Source organism: Jaculus jaculus, chromosome 3 (genome assembly GCF_020740685.1).
Source record: "Jaculus jaculus isolate mJacJac1 chromosome 3, mJacJac1.mat.Y.cur, whole genome shotgun sequence".
Lineage (NCBI taxonomy): Eukaryota > Metazoa > Chordata > Mammalia > Rodentia > Dipodidae > Jaculus > Jaculus jaculus.
In genome coordinates this window covers 51,369,769-51,386,738 of record NC_059104.1, presented here as the reverse complement: position 1 = coordinate 51,386,738, position 16,970 = coordinate 51,369,769, and the positions used below count along the sequence as shown (strand labels likewise).

Here is a 16,970-nt window from a genome sequence, read left to right as displayed (position 1 = left end):
TAATGGAACTTAGTTACTCCTTTCAGGAGCCACTTGGTAACATCCTATTTTCATTCAAACATGTTCCAAGATATAACCAGGATCGAGAGATGGGGGGAGCAACTAGACCTGGACTGGTTTTGAATGCACGCTCAGTAAAAATGCAGGAAGGAGCCTTCACTGCATCAGTCAATAGCACTCCACGAAGCTGGCTTCCCTAAGAACTCAGCAATGCCTTTTCCTGAGGGCCTCCTTTTGGTCAGCCACAATCATAACAGCCCTTTCCACCTGGCCAAACACAGAAAAGGGGTTTTCCAGCAGTTCGTTGGACACACACTACGGACAACTGGGAACTATAAGAGATGTGCTGGGGCAGACAAAGTGCACACACAGCTGCTTTCCAGAGTGGCATATTGTCTAGCTCTACTGGGGCACTTTCTGCTAGAGTTCTTGTTCAAAAATCTGCAACACTTCATCAATTTGTGTGTCATCCATGTGCAGGGCCATGCTAATCTTCTCTGTGTGGTTCCAATTTTAGCATATGTCCTGACGAAGCAAGCCCAAATCATTCTTTTTCATATGAAAATAAGGATCTTCATGAGAAAATTTAAAAAATGCAAGGCCATATTGTTTTATGGCACTGAAGAACAACAATGGAAATATATTTTCTTATGGAGAGGCTGTCCATCTGTCTGTCGGTTCAGAGCCTTACTCGGTAGCCCAGGCTATCCTCAAACTCCCAACAAATCTCCTGCCTCAATCTCCCAAGTGTGGGATAGCAAGCATAAACCACCATGACTGATAATAATTTTCTTGTATATAAGAGGTTTGAATTAAAGAGAGAGCTATCCTCTTGATATTTATTAGAAAAAAAACTAACAACAAAGTATGCAAAAGAAAACAAAATTTCCAGCAATATAAGAAATAGTATACCTGTATCTATCTCCACTCACCCATAAATTAGGATGAAAAAAAATTCCAAACAATACTCCTTGCTCACCATCTTGTATGCAAGTTGCAGAAATAAATTTAGCTACAAATACTCTACCTCCCGTGCACATAAAGCATGCCAACAATGTGCTTCCTGCTATCTAATGTTCTACGTGTAGAGCGTGCATGTGAGCTATCTGCTCATAATCCAGATTTGCTTGCCGTTTGGTCATGTTTTAAATCTGTTTACTTTTGGAAATTGAAAATTTATCAGAAAATGTTCTCATTCAGCTAGAGGTTATCTTTCACTGCAAGCCCATAGGCTGAAGATTTTGAAAAATAAATAGCTTGAGCAATAATTTCCTGTGGTAGGATAAAGATCACTGATGAATGACAAATCTAAGAGTGAAAGACTTTTTTAACCTTTATGCTTAATTACATAGGAAACATGTGACATTAGAAACAAAACCCAAGGAAACATAAGGAAGCCAGTTAATTAGAAAAAGGCCTAGAACTATTAAAAAATATAAGTAGTAAAAAAGCAGGTGATATAGAATGATTTTAAGAAGTATAGCATCACAGAAATGCATATGAAGAATACTGAGGAAACAGGCAAGGCATGCTAAAGTCGAAACAATCTGATGTATGACGATATAACACAACCTGTGCTCCCCCCATGTAGGCTCAATACCATATTCACTTGAGGTGGTATTTTACCTGAGATTTAAAAGCTTGTAACTCTGCTTGAAGCTCATTAATCTTTGCCTCTTTCTTCTGCAATTGAGCCTGAGTTTCCTGGTGGTCAGTAAACTCTTTTTCAAACTGAAAAGGAACAAAGGAGAAGATGGAAATAAAAAGTACTATCATTCAAATAAAAATATGCCTCTAATTACCTGTCAACAGAACTGGTAAGTCCCCACAGCCTTTCTCTGGGTCCCTCCAAACATTCACTTACACATTCAAAAGGTAGGAGACAAAGCCAGAGATAGAGTATGTGACCTTCTTTTTCCCAAAACAGCAAACTGGCCCATCGCAATCTACGACCTTGGCATTTTCCTTGCTACCTCCACCTGCAAAAACCTTACACTTGAAATTTATCTTAAGTTTATCAACATGATTGAAAAGCATTCCATATTAACATTTTTACAAGTGAATAACTCCATCACATGAATATATTAATTGCTTAATGCTTTGTATAGTAAGTCTCCTACTAGCTTTGAGAGATTGGTGACAAATTAGTCTTTTAAAGTCCCTAACGCAAAACTTATGAAAGGAAGGCAAATAATAAAATATGGTATGTCCAATGAATTTTCTAATTTATATACCTATTCATTACAAGTTCCTATCTTGCATTCAAATAAATTCACTTTCCCAACATTAAGACTGAGACAGTCTCCTAAGGGAGATGAATTTAAATTGGGATCTTACCTCATCATCATGATCAAGTATATGTCTCTTTTACAGAAACAGAAAAGACAAATCATCGCAAGATGATGCAACAGCTTCACAAATGAACCTGTTCTTCAAGTATAGTCAAACTTCAACCAAGAAGGAGCAGGAGGAACCCCAGTGGCTCCCCAAGCCTTTGTCTTCATTAAGTTTTCAAGGCACCTCTTATTTGCCCCTATCACAGACGTATTTACTAATAGGCTTCATGCAAAAGGAGGAAGACTAAAAGAGCCACCACAAGTCCTCAGAGCCTTAGATAAAGCCATACCACAAGCCTAAACTAAATGTGCACAAAATTATTTATAATTTTAATGAACTATTTAAGCAGTTTAGGATCAAATATCCCTCAGGCCTCCACATCTGCATTGTCTAACCATTATTTAATCTCCAAAGCAAAATGCTGTCTTACTAGTGAGAAAGGGAATTTACAGGAGTGATACTCATTCCCATCCATTTTCTTGTGAAGATAATGAAAACTCACAGTGGCTAAAAACAGTACAAATGCTCTTCACTTGGCTAAATCTTCATGAACATTACTACTCCACTATAATTAAGGCTCCACAAAACCTAATGACAGTTACACAAGCAAGAAGATACTAATCCTAAACCTTGTAAAGCAAATAATCTATAAGCATGCATAAGGTTCACAAGCCAACTCATCCCCATACTATACAAAATCTTGGGTTTCTTGTGACATTTTCATACCCATATTTAAATTTAATGATATTCAAACCACCATTACTCCACATACCCCACCTGACTCTCCCTGAACCACGCTGTCAATACTAGCTGTATAACTTCTACCTTCACATCTTCTTTAACCCTGTAAAGGTAAACTATGTATCAGGTATCTTTCTACGTCACAGGTGCTTTGCCAACATCCTCCTAAAACAAATGATTTCACGCCTCTGTTGCATTTTCAGCACTCTGCACTGTGGGTTTTCATCTTGCCCCCATATAGCCCACTAACATCTGATTTTTTTGTGCCAATGTCAACTTATCAATAATGTTCTAGGCCCATACTCAACTTTCTAACCTGATGAACATCATTCACTCCACTGTCCATGAAAACTAAGCAGAAGTTCTTTTTTAATATATAAAACAATGAGCCACCAAAATTCAAATCTTCTAGACCACACACAGCCTCACCCTTAGTTGATCTTACCATAGCTGCACTAGTTATTATTATATCCAGGGGCAGCAAGTGGCTAAATGTAAATTTCAATCAATAAAAATTTAAACTTAAAAATTCAGATCCTGGGGCTGGAGAGATGGCTTAGCAGTTAAGCGCTTGCCTGTGAAGCCTAAGGACCCCGGTTGGAGGCTCGGTTCCCCAGGTCCCACGTTAGCCAGATGCACAAGGGGGCGCACGCGTCTGGAGTTCGTTTGCAGAGGCTGAAAGCCCTGGCGCGCCCATTCTCTCTCTCCCTCTATCTGTCTTTCTCTCTGTGTCTGTCGCTCTCAAATAAAAAAAAATTTAAAAACAAATCAGATCCTGGGCTAGAGAGATGGCTAAGCAGTCAAAGATACTGCTTGCACATAGCCTAATGCCCAAAGTTCAATTTCCCAAGACCCATGTAAAGCCATAGAGTGACACATGCTTCTGTAGTTTGGCTGTAACAGAAGGAGGCCCCAACATGTCCATACTCTCTCCTTGCCCCCCCCCAAGCCACCCCAAAGATGGCACGCAGGCAAGCGCGCGCATGTGCACGCGCATCCACATGGACATTTAGGTCCTAAAGGAAGTCAGTTCCCTGTTGGTTAGCTCTCACAGTGAGGGAAAGCTCTATGTGAGCTGCTGGGAATGTCTCCAACAGCATGAACAAGCAGTGGATCTTGCAAGATACAAAATTCAAGGTGTTAGGAGCAATGAAAACACTGGTGTAATAATGCACATAGGTTATGAGAGTAATTAACTGTTCTATGATTGGACATGGGGCTGGCTCAGTGGGAGAGATTTCATATCTGGTAATGAGAACCAAATGAGAAGTCTATGGCTTGGAAGGTCATAGACTCTAGAGCAAAGCTTCCAATGTTCTTCTTGTTTTAAAGGAGAGGTTTATCTCCAGCAAAATGTCTTCTAGATGTCTTTGTTTATTCTCAAGGCATCTCTACCACGTCTGCCACGGCCCAGGAAATATTACAGAGGAAGTGGTGAATTAAATGTTGCTCTCAGTGCTAGCCTGACAACCTCCTCTGGGAAGATGGCAGTAGACACTGAGGAGAATCAATACTCATCAAAGCAGAAAATTAGAATATGTAGAGAGTATAACACTAATGAAGACAAATAATGCGTGCTCCAAGGCTCAGGGAACATTACAAAAGGTTGGTGGAAAGAATGTAAGAGCCACAGGGTGGTGTGGGGGAGCAAGGTGGGGGGAGCTAAATGGTAAAGACTACAAGGTAGGACAATACACTCTCAGACACCATCCCACCCACAGAGACTGACTGGTGCATTCAGGACCCCACAATGAATAATAAAATCACTGGGGGGGGGGGGCGGGAAGAGGGAACCTAAGACTATAACTGGATGGGAATATGACCATTTTGCAACATATTCATACATTAAGATTCTCAAATTTAAAAATTAATGTTAATTAATACAGAATCCAGAGAAAAGAAAATTCTATTTGTTGAGTGCTCTACTCTGGTTTGGATTCTGTATTACTTACTCAATGTTCATTACTTATTAATGTAATCATAAATTTATCAAGATTTCTATGCTATTATAATTTGCCTACTAATCTAATTGAACTACTGCCATTCAGAGTGTTAAAAAAAACTGGACCCAGAAGCCTGGTATGGTGGCACATACCTATAATCCCAGCACTCAAGAGGCCATGGAAGAAGGGTCTGTGCGTGTAAGTCTAGTCTTGGGCAAGAATGTGAGTTCCAGATCAACTATAGTTAAGAACCTACTTAAAAAAATAATATAAAAAAATTAAAAATAAATTTAAAAAATAAAAAACTTTAGGTCCTCTTTTGATAGAGCAGGAAATAATCTCAACAGCTGACAAGTAGGACTATATGAAGTTTTTAAAATTTATATATGACATAGGAAATAAGCGACTGAATGAACAGAATAGGAGAAAAAAGCTGACTACTATACATCTGATAGTGAATTAATATCTAGAATCTATAAAGAACATAAATTGATTATCAAATAAATCAATTAATCAGTAAATGGGCACAAGGACTAAAGAGACAATTCTCTAAAGAAGAAATACAAATGGCCAACCAGAGAAGTGCAAATGAAAATTACTTTGAAAATCCATCTCACTTGGGTCCAAATGGCAACCATAGGGAAATGATATTAAATGCTTATGATGATGTGAGGAAAGGGGGACTCTTCTACACTGCCAGTTTATAAAAACAGAACCACGCATAGAGGAATGGCAAGTAACCCTTCCTAAGGAACACAAAAGGTATGAAGACAAAAGGTATAGGTGACACTAGAGATGTACATTAGTATGAAAGTTTTTGAAGAAATTTTACAATAAACCAAAGAGCTATTCCTTCTTCCTAAAAACCATGTAGACTTATGACAGAATACACTCAGAAATTAACATGATCAAGTTTACAGTGTGGAAAACACAGCCAAAGGCAGTGTGGAAGATGGACTGAAAGAAAAAATACCAGCAGTATAGAAATTGGTTTGGAGAAAGTGATTTGCAGTTGTCCAAGCAAAAAGTAAGATGAAGGAGAGCATACAGGAAGACAGAGAGTCTGTAAAAACGAAAATACTTTGTAACAGAAGGGAGGGAAAGGGGGAGGGCAAGGGAACAGTGAGGAGGGAAAGGGAGGACAGGGGAGAAGAGGGGAGGGGACAGAAAGGAGGTGAGGGGAGCTGGAGAGATGGCTTAGAGGTTAAGAGGCCTAAGGACCCAGGTTCATCTCCCCAGTATCTATGTAAGGCACATGCACAAGGTAGCACAGGCATCTGAAGTTCATTTGCAGAGCCTAGAGGCCTTGGTACACATATTCTCTCTATTCTTGCTTCTCTCTCTCTCTCTCTCTCTCTCTCTCTCTCTCTCTCTCTCTCTCTCTCTCTCAACTTTCTCCTTTCAAATAAATAAATGAACAAAGTAAAAAAATAAGGGGGAGAGGAAGGGAAGGGAGGAGAGAGAGGGGAGGGAAGGGAGGCAGGAAGAAACAAGGCAGAACAAGAGAGGATGGGAGGAAGAGAAGGGGAAAGGTGAGGGAATAGGAGGAGGCAGGGGGAGACATATATCTAAAACAACTATAGCATCCTGTATATTTTTAAATGCTGAAAACATGTTGTAATATAGGGATAAAAGTACAAATATAAAACAGAGGAGAAAAGTTTGTGGGAAGAAAGATGAATTTGGTTTTGGATGTTAATCAGCTTGCCTTCACTATAAGGAAATATCTGAAATATGCTACTTATGAAAGGTTTATTTAGTGCTTGCTTCAGCAGCACATATACTAAAATTGGAACAATACAGAGAAGATTAGCATGGCCCCTGCACAAGGATGACATGCAAATTAGTGAAATGTTCCATATTAAACAAAAAATGTTTATTTAGCTCATATAGGTTTGGGGGTTCAAAATGCAAATTACTCAGAACATGTTCTATGGTCAAGGCCACTCCTTGGTTCTACCAGTTCATGACATGGAGAGCAGTGAAAGGAGCATGTGTGAGAACAAGCAAGTGTTTGCATGGAGAAGAGACTGGGAAACTAGGCTTGCATGGACACTCTTCACTCACAAGAGGATTCAGGGGTTGAACAGAGGACTAACTCAGGGCCCCACTTACCTAAGGCACTCTTGTTAGGCCCAACCCCTTTATGGCAACACCACCTCTTATCAATGCTACTTTGAAGGAACCAAGTCTCTAATAACTGAGCCTTTAAAGAAATGTAAATAACCTTTATTCAAAATCATAGCAGCTACATTAAGTTTGAGATATCAATAGGAAATTCAAAAATAATTTACATACATCCTTGAATATCTTAATTTGAAAAGAAGAACACACTCCTTTTTCAGGGCTCAAAAAATTCTTCCCTAGCCACCCATGGCTTCATGAAAACCCATCATATAGGCTTAAACACTAGGGTTTGTCTGCCAGAGAAATGGCCATACTATAACAAAAATAGTAAAATGTAATAGCACACACAACAATGCTACTACTATGGGAGCTATACAGGTGAGATCTTTTCTTTCTTAACCCATCACATTTCCACTGCCTAATAATTAAACTCAATAATTATTTCATGAATGAAGTAATGAACAAGATCCTGTCAATCTTCACATTGAATGACTATGTCAAAATCATGTTTAATTTCGTAGAATCCAAAATCCTTGAAGGTAATTTTTATCCCCTTTTTTACAAAAATTAGTAACACCACTTATAAGAATAAAAATTAAGAAGATTTGAACAATATGGATATTTTCTATGTCCTATATACAGATCAAAATTCAGATGGGAGGAAGGGTTAGGGAACTTTAAAAAACATTCAAAACAAGTAGGTCATAATTAGTGCAGTTTTAAAATGCATTAAGATTAACCTATCATACTAAAAGCAATTATACCAAGAAGGTAAATTTTCCCCTTCTCTCCTATGAAAGGATCAGATAAAGTATAAACTTCACTTTAACATTTTTTGCAATATCTACAGTCAAATCACGGTAGCCTTGGGGATAAAATGAGTCTCTATTAAAAGCATACCTTATAAAAACTGATATGATAGCACTCTTTTCCAAAAAGGGTTGCTGGAGCAATATTACACTTACAAAATTACACTCAAAAATGTCAAAAAACAGAGTTAAGGCGAGGCTCTGCTTAATTTCATTCCCTAGGGTAAATGTATTAGTGCCACTGTGGAAGAAGGTTGATAATTCAATGCACTCTATATACTTTCTGACATTGCTGGTCTTCATTTTTCAAATTCATGCACCTAAATAAAGAATGCAGCTAGCAACTCTGATAGCTTCCTGCCTAGAGCAAAGTATTTACATGTGTCCTTACAGAGCCGTCAGAACAAAATTTCTGCTGATATATACAAGATGGTATGGCAATAGAAATCTTTTATGGAGCAAGTGGTATTTTCTGAATATACTTGAGACATAAAATTTCTGTTTAAAAGAGGCAACTAACCTTGAACAAGGTCTTTCTTCTCTTTACATTTAAAGCTTACAATTTAAATGAAATCTATTGGAAAGGTATATTTACCTCTACTCATATACACCATATACCAACAAAGAATAACAAGTGTAACCTCTATCACTGAGGATATATCCAAGTCTGGTCCTTGCAAGCTTACTACAACTTGCCCATGAAAGGGAATGTGCTTACTAAGCTCAGAATAACAAGTTGGCTAGAGGAAGGGTCACCATATAATCATCTATCAGTTGATGAATGAACATTTTTCACAATATAAATGGTGTATCAATTTTTCCTATTAAACTTAGTCTTCAGGGCAATGACAATATTATACTAATAGCTGTCACTGTAGCAAGCAGCCAGCAGTCTGGGCTGTAAACTCTCCAAGAGTATTGCAAGGATTTCAGAACTTCTTTAAACCTTCTAAACAGAAAATTTATAATGCTTTCAAATGTTTCTCTTAATATAAGGAAGAGTATTTATAAGTTGTATGTGACTACAAAAATACAAATACCGAAAAGTAGACTGTCCATTTAGGAATGGCTATGTATTGCAGTCCAGTTCACATTGCTGACAGAAAACACCCAACCAAGAGCAGCTTATGGGAAAAAAGGTTTACTTTGGCACCATGAGGGCAGGGAAAATGATGGCAAGAGCAGAGGGTGGACATCACCTCCTAGCCAATATAAGATGGATAACAGCAACAGGAGAGTGTGCCAAACACTGGCAATGAGAAACTGGCTATAATGCCCATATGCCTATCCTCAACAATACATTGCCTCCAAGACACTTCAACTCCCAAACTGCCACTAGGTAAGGACCTAGAATTCAGAACACATAAATTTATGGGGTCATCTGGATCAAACCACCATATTCTGCCCCTGGCCCTCATAAGCTGATAACCACATGTGATATAAAATACAATGCATTCAGTCCAACTTTAAAAGTCCTCATAGTGTTGTATCAATCTCAATGATGTTCAAATATCCCCAAAATCCAAGGTCTTTTAATTAAGTCATAACACATACATATGTTTTATTCACACACACACACACACACACACACACACACACACGACACAGAATAAACACTCACACTGCAAAAGATGGAATTGGGCAGAGCAAAGAAATATTCAACCAATACAAGATTTAAACAGGTCAAACATCAAACTCTGTAGCTTTAAGAACAACAACTCTAACCAGTGACCTATCTCTGAGTTCCAATTCCACTTGTCAGCTATGCTATACTCCATAATACCAGGTGTGCTACCAATTTGTTAATCCAGAGGGGAAATAAAGCAGATTTTGAAGAACAGGACACTTCTTTAGCATCCAGGGCCCTTCCAAAGAGCCTATATTCTTCCTTATGTCCCAGTGCAGATCAGCTGGCCTAATCTCAAAGGCTATAATCTCTCATACAATTGCCACTAAATTATCAGAAGTATCAGCCCCAGAATTCATTTCTGTGCCATATCCCTCTGCTCACATCAGTCCATTTCTACACAATGAAACCCTACACAAGTTTAGGACACAGGCATAAACAGTAAGCCTCTCATACAAATGGCTTCTAGCACAGTCCAGGCAAAACTCTTGCTTACCCCCATAAGCCAAACTTCATAGTCCATAGTTCTTACTGCATTCAGGTCGTTCACCTCTGACCAGAATAGTCCATCAAGCTGTACTCATAGCACTCAAGGCGTCTCTTAGGCCAAGATATCAAAATCCTCCCACATTCCTCTCAAAAATAAGCTCCAAAGACCAAAATCCACAGTCAGGTTTCTAACAGCAATGATCCCACTTCTCATTACCAACTTTACTGTTGCAGTCAGGTTCACATTGCTGGCAGAACACACCCAACCAAGAGTAGCTTATGGGGGGGAGAGGGTTATTTTGGCTTACAGACTAGAGGGGAAGCTCTATGAAACAGGGGGAAATGATGGCAGGAGCAAAGGGTGGATATCACCTCCTGGCCAATATTAGATGGACAACAGCCAACAGAAGAGTGTGCCAAACAGTGGCAAGAGGAAGCTGGCTATAACACCCATATGCCCACGCCCAGTAATACACTGCCTCCAGGAGGCATCAATTTCCAAATTGCCACCAGCTGAGGACCTAGAATGCAGAACATCTACGTTTATGGGGACACCTGAATCAAACCACCACACTATGTCAACAATGCACACTTCTTGGTATGGTACCCTAACTCATAATAAAGTTTTACTTGGTAAGTAGTCATTGTTGGTTGGTTGCTATAGCAGTTACTCCAATAGTTTCCTGAGCAATGTGAGGAAACAGCTTCAAGACTTCAAGAAAGAGTGACTACTGCAGATGTAGAACTCAATCAAGTAAAAATCTAAAAGGTACATGCTAAGCTGGAAAGAAGGAGCCAAAATACTCTTTTGAAGAAAAGGAAGGAATACTACTACAAATGAAATTAGTACTCTCAAATAGATTTGAACATTAAGCAACAGAAAAGGTAAGGTAAATCAAAGTAGAAACCCAACTGTCTATTGTGGGGAAAGGGTGAAAAAATGGGGAGTTAGGTGTATGAGAGTACATGTTCAAAGTATATTATATGACTGTATAAAAATGTTAAGTACCCCAGTACCATATATAATGAATACATACCAATTAAAAAAGAGAAGTCAGCCTGTCATGATCTAAACTGATGTCTTATGAATTAATCTAATTTTTCAAAACTAGTTCTGGCCTGCACAGATGACTTAGCAGTTAAGGCATTTGCCTATCAAGCCTAAGGCCCCATGTTCAACTTTCCAGGTACCACATAAACCAGAGGCACAAGGTGCTGCATGTGTCTGAAATTCATTTGCAGTTGCTAGAGGCCTTAGCATGCCCATTTTCATTCCTTCTCTCCCTCTCTCTCTCTCTTTTCATCTCTAATAAATAAATAAATAAATAAAATTAAAAAAAAACTAGTTCTATACAGTTTTATCCAGATACTCATTCATAAAAAACTGAGCATGGTAGTGCACACTTTTAAATCCCAGCACTCAGGAGGCTATGTAGGAGGATTACCATGAATTTGAGGCTACACGGTGAAACACACCCCCCCCCAAAAAAGAGGTAATTTTTCTTTAGTTTTTATGAAAAGGAAGAAATTCTTTATGATATAGCAGTAGTGAGTAAAGCAAATAAAAAAAATCTCAAGTTCATTATAGAGGAGAAAAATAGTATATTCATAAATACATATATTAATTCATGACAATGTCACATGATAATAAGTGCAGTGAAAGAAAAATAAATGGGACAGGAAGAGTAAAAGCTGGAAGTGAGGAGCTGAGCCTTTCCAACAGTCTAGGAAACACTCCTTGAAGAATGACATTCCCAATGAGGGTCACAATCACAGTAGGAATAACCACCAGCAAAGGGCCTAAGGAAGAATCATGAATACACAGGCTCCTTACATAGTCCTGCATATAGGTCTAAGTTACTTACTTTCTTGCAAAGTTCTGATACTTTTTCTTCAAACTCTTCTAGTTTTGCTTGATCTATGCAAACATCTAGAATTGTAACAAAAAAAATCAATAAATTGAAGTATTATTTAAATTTATTATGATTTTAAATATATTACAGAAAAATCATAGAAAAGATTTTAACTACTATTGATGGTTTTAAAACATAGGAGAAACACTCTAATAATAGAAAAGGCTATTAAAGTATGACACCAAACAAAGCAAAAACAGAAAGGAGACTAAGCACATTCTATTTTCATCTCCATTAGGAAAGAGGAGACAGTCAATTCACATACACTACTGACAGGTCAATTCACATACAACACTGAAAGTCTGGTTCAACATATAACACTGACAGTTCAATTCACATACAAAACTGACAGTTCAATTCAACATACAACATGGACAGTTCAATTCACTTACAGTTCAATTCATATATAACACTGACATTGTCTACCATCAATCCAGATTTTGAGTAAGAGATGAGGATGTTCTATATAATCCAGGAAAAATAACTAGCAGTAACAATCATTAAGAAAAAAAGAAACTGCTCAAATGCTTATTTTCCCTACTGATACGATCATATGAAAATTTAATGTGATGCAAATATTAAGTGATCCTTTGGGTTTAGTACAGAATTTGACATACAGAAGCCAACTATCTTATAGAATGAGTGAAGTATGACTGGAGAGCTACAGTGATGAAATCCAGGTAACAATTAAATTTTAAATATGCTTTCTTTTACCTAAAAATTCTATTACAGATTAAATAAGTAGACATCCACTACTACGTACAAGAAAAGATACATACAGAGGAAACAGGGAATTAGCTCTGTGGGTAAAGTACCAGAGTGTGATTGCACAACATCTAAGTAAATGCCAGGTGGATGTGGAAGTCCTCCAGTAGTCCTTACATTTAGGATGAAGAAAAAAGGGGTCCCAGAGCAAGGTGGCTAGCTAAACTACCCAAACCAGTAAGCCCAGGGTTCAAGTGAAAAGACTTTGTTTCAATAAATATGATGAAGACGGACTGCAGAAAATATCCAATGTCAATTTCTGGCCTCACATGATCCCATACATGTTTGTGCACACACAAAAAATGGAACTAAATGATTACTTTTTCAATTTCTTTTATTTGAGATAGTAAAAGAGAGCATAAATGAACATACCAGGATCTCTTACTGCTATAAATGAACTCTAGACACATGTGCTACTGCGTGTATCTGGCTTTATGTGGGTACTAGGAAATCAAACCCAGATTAGCAGGCTTTAAGAGCAAGCACCTTAAACAGCTGAGCCATCACACCAATCCAAATTCTATTCTTAGAGACTAGGGATCCTGAAGGAAGATCAAAGGTCCATAAGAGATCTACAACCAAATTTGGAAAAAGAGTAGCCTAGAGATAACTCATGGGGTTACAGACAAAACATCTCTACTTAAGTAACAGCAATACTTACCTACAAATTGACTTAAATCTAAATCTAGTCGTTTTCTATATGTAAAGTCAGGATCCATCCCATCTCTATGCAATACAATCTGTGATACACACTCATCAATTAATTTGAAGTACTGTTGTCTAAAGCCAAAGGGGAGGGAAAAAAAAAAAAACATCCAATTAACTAATGTAATTCCACATCAAATATATTTTTTTTTTGGTAAGCTTGAGTTCAACAATTTATTAACGTGGTTTCATCAGGTGACATATACAATCTGGGAAAGAAAAAACATTTTCACACTTTTTATAAACCTTTACAAACTTCTCTATGATTTCAAGTTGAGTATTTTTTATAAAGGTAATACATTTACATAATATATTTTCACTTTTAAAAAGTTATGATAAAGCAGTAAATGCTTACAAGTCGTCCTCAGAGGTCAAAAGACTTTCATGGTTTAAATGTAAACTGGCCCCCATAGCCCTCAGTGTTTGTGAAGCCTCACAGGCAATCCACAACTGGTGGCAATTTGGGAGGTAGAACCCTGCTGAAGGAAGTGTCTCACTGGTCAGACCTTGAGGTTTATTAGCCCAGCTCCAAGGCAGGTACTCTGACTACTTCCATCCAGGGATCTAACAAGATGCTGCTCATGCCATGCTTTCACAGCCATGACAAAGCTTCGCCTCAAAGCAATAAGCCTAAAACAAACCCTTTCCTCCCATCAGCTGCCTGTGGTCAGGTCTTTCATTTCAGCAACTAGAAAAGAACTGCAACTCCACACCAAAATAGCTACCCGTAATTGCTTTATTAATGAAAGCAAAAACATCAAAAATTCTGTTCTGAAAAATCCGATTAGGAGATTCTACAAAATATGTTACGTTTGTTACATTTCAGAATGTTTGTGAAATAAATTATAAAGCTGATACTGTAAAACATAAAAAAATCAAATTAATATATTACATTCAAAAAACTAGAAAACTTTAATTACAAAAATGTCTAAGTATTAAAGTTTGACTAAAATATTCAATATAAAATGTAAAATATTACATTTGTTATCATCTCAGAAAATCCCCTTAATGGAAGCCAACAAATACAAAAGAGATTTTGCAAAGGCGACTCAAATGATGGAATAGTTTCTGAAGAGGTACAAGATTCCAAATCTGCAGTCACCATTGGAATTTATTTCCTTCATCAACAACAGCTTTGCTCTCTGAAACCCACCCTCCACATTACAAATGTGATGGCCCTTCTGGCCACTTCACCCTTCTTTCCATATGAACTATGACCTTCTGTCTTCTACCTAGTCACCTTACTGCTAGTGAACTATCTGTGGTGTTAGTATTTGCTACAGCTCAACATCAGGAAAGGATGAGTGTTAAGTCTCATAAAGTAAATCTATCAAAGGAGTTCCTAGATTAGACAAAAAAAGAAGCTTCTATCATCTTACTTTGCCTCAATTTTGTCAGTTTCTTCTAGTGACATCATTTTTAAACTTCTAAAATTTTATCCATAATTTCATTTATGCTCAGGTACATGTTTTATATACATTTATAACATACTTTAGATGATGTGTTGATTACCGTTACTGTTCAGTAATGTTATCCTAAAGTTTTAATCATATTACCAATAAAAACCATTATGTCATGTTTTAAAATGTCAGGGATATAGATATAGGTGCTGTGGTTAAAGTTTTTGTCTGCAACGACAAGGGTTCAATTACCCAGTACCACGTAGAGCCAGAGGTAGAGGGTGGTACATGCATCTGGAGTTCGTTTGCAGAGACTGGAGGCCCTAATGTGCCCAGTCTCTCTGTCTCTCTTTTCTTTCTGCTTATGAACAAATAAATATTTTTTAAATCATGTTAGTAGTTTTCTCCTCAAATTCATAAGACATGGATATCACTTCATTTATAAATACAGCTTAAATTTCATGCAAAAATCTTTAAGCAGTCAAATAGCCCAGAATAACATACTTCTGGATTCCCAAAAAGCCTATTTAGAAAACAGCTTCCATGACTAATATTAATGACTTAAGTCAGTTTGTCAGAGGAATATATGAATTGCATAATAAATCAATGATGAAATGCCATGTGCATTGGAATATGTTTTGAAATTGTATTACCTTGAAAGAGTATTTCCTCTTCAATATTTTTAGCCAATACCCCTATACAATTAAGGCCCACACTGCTTTGCACTGGCAAGGCATTTAGGACTTGGTACCCTGCTGAACTTGGTCTTTTCCTCTTTCCAACTGTCTTACTGCACTTCATTTCTTCTCTTTTCCCAGATTCAAAGCTGCTTCTGGTGAGTTTGATTTAATGGAGTCAGATTTCATTAAGATTTCATATCATCCCCAAAGTGAAAATTCAGGACTCTAATAATATTTTTCTTCACTATTTTTAAATGAGAACTTTTGCAAACTCCCAAGATAAAGTCAAGGTGCTACTTAAGATGTAGTTGTAATAATCCATATCAAAAGGCACTTAAAACAGCATTAAGGTAAACAAGATGGTATACACCTGTATTCCCAGCACTGAGGAGTCTAAAGCAAGAGGGGTACATGTTCAAGACCAGCCTGGTATGCATAGTAAGGTACTGTTTCAAAAGACCTTGTGGAATGAACCTTTGTTTACTCTAAATTTGTTAAGTCTTCTGGAGTCACAAGACATCTGGAGAGCCACTGGCTTGAGAAACTCCACCATTCTGAAAACCTGCAACAGTCTCATTGTAGCCCAAGCTGATGGAAAAATCACTGTGTACCCAGAGTGCTCTTGAACTCATGCCCATTCTACTTCAGCCTTCTATGTGCTAGGATTAAAGTAGTGAGCCACGATACCCAGTCCATTATTTTTAAATAAAGCAAAGAAGCAATGAGCTGGAAGGGGTCTGCACAGGCAACTTATTACTGAGCACACAACCAGGAATTTGACTGCGAGCTTTACCTATACTAATTTTCACAGAGTGAGATCCAGACCCTTTATGGCATACATGAAACATCAGAAAGAGACCAACTCAATACAGAAATAGGCTAAGCTTGTAACACAGCTGTTTTAGATTTAGCAGTACTTGTACATATCTTTTGAATAGATCATTTTTGTTGTTGTTTGTTTTGTTTTGTTTGTTTTTTGAGGTAGAGTCTCACTCTAGCCCAGGCTGACCTGGAATTCACTATGTAGTGTCATGGTGGTCTCAAACTCATGGTGATCCTCCTACCTCTGCACTAGGGAGGCAGTACTGGGATTAAAGGTGTACACCACAACTGGCTATCTTTTGAATAGATCTTAATGCTCTTACAAAACAGTAATAAAAGTTGAAAAAAATATAGAGAACTTTACTGAGCACACAACCAAGAATTTGACTGCAAGTTTACCTACGCTAATTTTCATAGGGTGAGTTCCAGACCCTTTATGGCATACATAAAATAGACACAAGACAAAAAGTTCATGAGATAGCCAGGATATAATTAAACGTGAAAATCAATTTGTATAGATTTTTTGTACATTAGAAACATTAAACACACCTATATTATTAAGGTATTCTATAGATATTTAAACACTAATAAAAGCAATCTTTAGCTTACCCT

The 16,970-nt window shown here is 37.5% G+C and overlaps 1 protein-coding gene and 2 non-coding genes across 6 annotated transcripts in view; 1 reads left to right on the top strand and 2 right to left on the bottom strand.

Annotated features, from left to right (window-relative positions):
• Window positions 1–16,970, bottom strand: part of Diaph3 (diaphanous related formin 3) — a 530,142-nt gene that overhangs the window by 309,283 nt on the left and 203,889 nt on the right. For all 4 annotated transcript variants that reach the window (XM_045145419.1, XM_004651009.2, XM_045145418.1 and 1 more), the window contains 3 exons: window positions 13,413–13,531; window positions 11,939–12,003; window positions 1,627–1,731 (listed from right to left, as the gene is read on the bottom strand). In XM_045145419.1, the coding sequence (XP_045001354.1) occupies window positions 1,627–1,731; window positions 11,939–12,003; window positions 13,413–13,531 (289 nt within the window). The remainder of the gene's footprint in view (window positions 1–1,626; window positions 1,732–11,938; window positions 12,004–13,412; window positions 13,532–16,970) is intronic.
• Window positions 436–539, bottom strand: LOC123459673. The gene has a single exon (XR_006636431.1). It is a non-coding gene; the product is annotated as a U6 spliceosomal RNA (small nuclear RNA).
• Window positions 6,781–6,887, top strand: LOC123459629. The gene has a single exon (XR_006636388.1). It is a non-coding gene; the product is annotated as a U6 spliceosomal RNA (small nuclear RNA).